The following is a 5,335-nucleotide window of genomic DNA, read 5'->3' as shown; positions in this document are numbered from 1 at the left end:
CTCAGTCCCCGGGGACAGCTCCCTCCGACAAAACCCTCCCAGCTTCAGGGATGCTGCTCTCGGGTTTCCAGGCCCCACCTCTGTAGGACCGAACCAGGCTCCAGAGTGACCTAACGGACACCTTCCAGAAGATCCCACAGAGACTGGCAGGAAAGAGGACAACGAGGGCTCGGGAACTTCTGATTATTCTGTCTAGAGACGTCCGAATTTGAGTGAAGATCAGAATCTTCATAACGGGGAGGAGAGGTGTAAACCATGGAGACAGATTTGGCTGAAATGCCTGAGAGGAAAGGTGAGTAAAGAAGCAGAATTCTGCCAAAGGGAAAAACAGTTGCCCCAAGAAAGATGGCCTTTGGCAAAGAGAGCTATCTCCATTGCTTGGGAATTGAATGAGGTCTTTGAGTGAGAAAGGAGAGCTTGCTATGATATGGCATCACCTGCCTTCCCACTCCTGCTGGGCATACAATGTACCCTTCCAAGCCACCCAAAAACGTGAATGAATGTTAGCCTCCGAAGTTGAGCATAGCTTCAGTTACTTTTGTTTCCTCATGAGTTCTTCCCCTCAAATGATTAACTGTCCATGAATGAGTCTGAGAATTTAGCTTTTCATTTAGCAAAAATTTTTTCCCACTTTATTATCCCACTTTATCCTCACTATAATAGCCCAATTATTTCAATAGCGCAAAGGTTACAAAGCAGAAAACAGGTATAAAAGTCAGTGATGTGACTTCCAGTCATGGGTTTTGGTGTGTGATGTTCTGCATCAGAATTACTCTTGGACACTTGTTAAAATTTCAGGTTTCTAGATTGCACCTCAGACTCAACCATTGATAGTTACGTGGAAATGTGGTCCAGGAATCTATGTTTTAAATAAGCTTCCAGGGTGATTTCTGAAAATCATTGAGCCTACCTCTCTGATATTGATCTAGACTAGATTAAGCTAGGAAATAAACTGAGTCATTCCAATTTCTAGACCAGAGAATGCTGCCTTTGAGAATGACGTGATCATAGGGACTGAATTTAAGTCCCAAGGAGCAGCATTTCTGGACATTGTCTACCATCCTGGGAAGTGGTAGCGTTGTTTTAGGCTCCTTTCAGCCTCAGTTTTTATAGAGAGTAGGGATAGAACCATAAATATGGTAGGGGAATTTTCCGACCAGTACTTCTTAGTCACAGGATAGTTCTAGGCCCTACCTTACTGCTTTCTTGCCCTTAGTTCTGCTTTCCCAGGATTCTCCACTTACCCAAGAGAGGAGTACAGAAGAAGTGGCAGCTCTGCGCCTAACAGCCAGATCCCAGGTGAGTGTGAGTTTCTACTGATTATAGAATTCTACCTTTTTTAATTCTGAGAGTATAGACATACCCCCTTCTTTTTGCTTGTGAAGTTTCTTTGCGAGAGCCCATCTAGAGAGTTGTGTTCTAATTCCAATGATTATTCATAGTGACTAATGGAATCAATAGAAAATGTTTTCTATTAACCCATGGCACCTTGTCCATCTAGTATTTATTACTACTCAACAAGTATGAAAGGAGCGTTGATCTTCAGTCTGCTGAGCTGATTTCTGTACTTAGTAATGTGGGAAATCATTTTAAAAGAAAATGTGCATCTCTCTTAAAACTCATGCTTCCCTACGGAAAGACCTAGTTATCTAGTGCTGCTGTAACAGAAATGCCACAAGCGGATGGCTTTAACAAACTGAAATTTATCCTCTTACAGTTTAGCAGGCTCGAAGTCCAAATTCAGGGTGCCAGCTCTAGGGGAAAGCTTTTTCTCTGTGTCAGCTCTAGCAGAAGGTTCTTCTTCTCTCCTTTCAACATCTGTGAGTGCAGTGTCCCTTGGAGATCTCTGTATGTGTTGGCACTGATTTTCCCCTGGGTCTGAGAGGAAGTGGGAAGAGAGCTGTTACATTGTGGGGATTGAGGTCAATGTCATAAAACAAAATGTGTATGAATTGCTATATGGAAAATGAGTTTTCTCTGTAAACTTACACCCAAATCACAATAAAAATTGAAAAAAAAAAAAAATCTTCCTGTAGGTCAAAGAGTTTCCCAATGCAGGTACCCTGGGTCCAAAGACATGCTCAGTTCTTCCTTCCTGGTGGTACTAAGGTTCCTCTTATCTCTTGTTTAATCCCCTTTATGTCTTTAAAAGAAATTGACTCAAAATTCAGTCTAATCCTATAAAGTACATACTGTCTATAATCCTGCCTCATTAACATCGTAGAGGTGAGGATTTACAAAACATGGAATAATTATATGACATTACAAAATGGAGGAAATTCTATAATAATCAGGATTATGGCCCAGCCAAGTTGACACATTTTTTGGAACACAATTCAATACATAAGAATACCTACAGCAGTTAGTAGGAATTTAAGAAAACACCTTAAAGTGCTGAGATGAATTATAAAAATAGGTACTCAAATAGTTCACAGGAATGTGGAGATGTTTGTGGAAGCCCTAATTTAAAGAGTTTAGGAGCTCTGGTGGCCAGTGCCTGAGGCATTTGACTGCTAACCAGAAGATTGGTGGTTCAAACTTACCAGCTGCTCCACGGAAGGAAGATGAGGCAGTCTACTTCCATAAAAATTTACTGCCTTGGTAATCTAGTGGGATTTGCTGTGAGTTAGAATCAACTCAATGTCAGTGGGCTTTTTTTTTTTTTTTTTTAATTTAAAGAGTTACAGTTAGAATCCAGCTCTCCAAGATGAAAAATGGTGAAGTATTGAAGTATTTTAGGGGTAAAGTGTTATGCCTTTTCAAATTTTTCTGCCCCTTACCTCAAAAGCAAATATTAAGAATTCTAAAATTTAAGTAGTGGATGTAGTAAGTGGGTGAATAGTGCATTAGTCTTTTAACTTTTCTGAGTTTGAATATTTTTATTAAAAACAGTTGGGTAGAAGAAACATGCTATCAGTATTTTGGCATACACAGCCCAGAGATTCCTCAATTAGCCTTTCTCTTTGCTGCCATAATCCAAGGTGGAAACAAAGAGTGGTTATTGAGCACTGTTAATATTTGTAAGGACCTCTAGTGGTGCTGAACGTTGGGTTGCTAACCAGGAGGTCAGCAGTTAGAACCCACCAGCTGCTCTGTGGGAGAAAAATAAGGCATTCTGCTTCTGTAGAGATGTACATCCTTTGGAAACCCTACGGGCAGTTCTGTTTTGTCCTGCAGGGTCATTGCGATTTGGAATCAACTTGATGACAGTGGGTTTGATTTGGGTTTTTAAATATTTGTATAAGTGAATTTTCAGAGGTCTTTATAGAGTTGGATGACACATACATTTTGCACTTAACTACTAAAAAGTTAGTGGTTCAGACCCACACATGCTGCCACAGAAGAAAGGCCTTATATCTGCTTCCAGAAAGAGTACAGTCAAGAAAACCCTATGGAGCAGTTTTACTCTATCATATAGGGTTGCCATGATTCAGACTCAACTCAATGGCTAGATTCAGTTTGGATTTATATACTCCAGTGTTCTAACTTAGCTAGGAAGACTCTTAGTCTGGAAGCTTTTTAAGTTGTAGCTGATGAAACTCAAACTGGTTTAAGCAAAAAAGGAGTATTTATTAACTAACAGCTGAAAAACCTAGGGGATTCAGGTTCAGCTAGGTAGATCTCCAGCAGTAACATTAGAACCTAGTCTATGCACTGACTTCTTCTCTGTCTATAGGTTTTGCTGTCAGCCAGGCTTTTCTCCTAGTGTTGCTCTTAATAGGTTTAGACTTACATGCAAGTGTTCCCATATTGAATTCCAGACAAAAAGAGAAACTTCTCTCCCAGTCATTTTAGTATGATTCTAGGGTTAACTCTGACAGGGTATTATGCCCATTCCTGGACCAGTCACTGGCCGGATCTCAATGTAATTCTCTGATTGGCCAGACCTATGGAGTGTACCTATACATACACACTTAGACGCATCCCATCCGTGAGCAAGGCACAGAGTTAGTACTTCCTGAACTACATGGACTAAGTGGTCAGTGATAGTGGCCGTAGGAAAATCAAGATACAGGCACCAGAGGAAGGATAAATGATTTATATATTTTAATGTTTTGCTATTAATTCAAGACTGTTAAAGCTTCAGGATAGATTGAGCCTTTTGTGGAAATAAAAGAGCCTTCTATGTTATTTATGTGTTGCACTAGATTTTGTTTGATGTTAATCATGCAACTTTCTCATTAGAATTTGGGGTAGTTTTCATCTGTTACTAGATTTTAAAAAACAAAATTTTAATTCTTGCTCAGTGTAACAAGCCAGACAACACAAATTTTAAAAAAAGAACAAAGAAATACTACTCCCTCCACAGATTCATTACCTCACCTTTTTCCCTACTGAGACTAACAGTTTGATGTATATTTTTTGTTGAGCACATATTGCTATGTTCAGATATGCTACGCTATATTTCGATATATTCTTTCCCACCTTAAACCTTTTTTCAACATAAAGAAAACTAAAACCCTTGTAACTGGACCAATAAGCAAGATCACAATAAATGGAGAAAAAATTGGAGTTGTCAGGAATCTCATTTTACTTGGATCCAAAATCAGTGCCCATGGAAGCAGCAGTCCAGAAATGAATTGATGCATTACACTGGGCAAATCTGCTGCAAAACACCTCTTTAAAGTGTTAAAGAGCAAAGATACCACTGTGAAGACTTAAGGTACCTGACCCAAGCCATGGTATTTTCAGTAGAATAAATGTGCATAAGGAGCTTAGGAATAGCAGAGAAACACTGTCTGATACATGACTGTGCAACTTTATGAATAGCCCAGAAACATTGTCCAATACAGTGCAGGAGGATGAGCCCCTTAGGTCGGAAGGCTCTCGAAATACAGCTGGGATAGAGCTGCATCATCAGAGTAGAACCAACCTTACTGATAGGGGTAAAGTAAAGCTTTCAAGACCTCTGTTTGCTGATGTGGCAGGACTCAGATTGAGGAGAAACAGCTACAAATATCCATTTATAATCGGAACATGGAATGTACAAAGTATGAATCTAGGAAAGTTGGAAATTGTCAAAAATGAAATGGAACACATAAAGATTGATATCCTAGACATTAGTGACCTGAAATGGACTGGTTTTGGTCATTTTGAATCAGAAAACCGTATGATCTACTATGCTGGGAATGACAAATCAAAGAGGAATGGCATGGCATTCATCATTACAAAAGATCTGTCTTTATTATTATTATTTTTAAATAATATTTTATTGTATTTTAAGTCAAGGTTTACACAATAAACTAGATTCCGGTTTAATTTTTTTTTTTTTTTTAGGGTTTCCAAAGTTTTAAATCATTTTCTTTTATACATTTTTTTTTTTAATTGTGATTTG

At 38.9% G+C, this 5,335-nt stretch overlaps 1 protein-coding gene across 1 annotated transcript in view; it reads left to right on the top strand.

The window, feature by feature from the left end:
• Positions 1–220: 220 nt before the first annotated feature.
• The window catches only part of ZNF286A (zinc finger protein 286A), a 51,482-nt gene continuing 46,367 nt past the window's right edge, over positions 221–5,335 (top strand). Inside the window, exons 1-2 of the mRNA XM_007945598.2 lie at positions 221–292; positions 1,217–1,299. Coding sequence (XP_007943789.2) covers positions 256–292; positions 1,217–1,299 — 120 coding nt within the window. The 5' untranslated portion in view covers positions 221–255. The remainder of the gene's footprint in view (positions 293–1,216; positions 1,300–5,335) is intronic.

This window comes from Orycteropus afer, unplaced genomic scaffold (assembly GCF_000298275.1).
Source record: "Orycteropus afer afer isolate SDZICR_OR568_19922 unplaced genomic scaffold, OryAfe1.0 scaffold00139, whole genome shotgun sequence".
Lineage (NCBI taxonomy): Eukaryota > Metazoa > Chordata > Mammalia > Tubulidentata > Orycteropodidae > Orycteropus > Orycteropus afer.
This window is presented reverse-complemented; position numbering and strand designations above follow the sequence as displayed.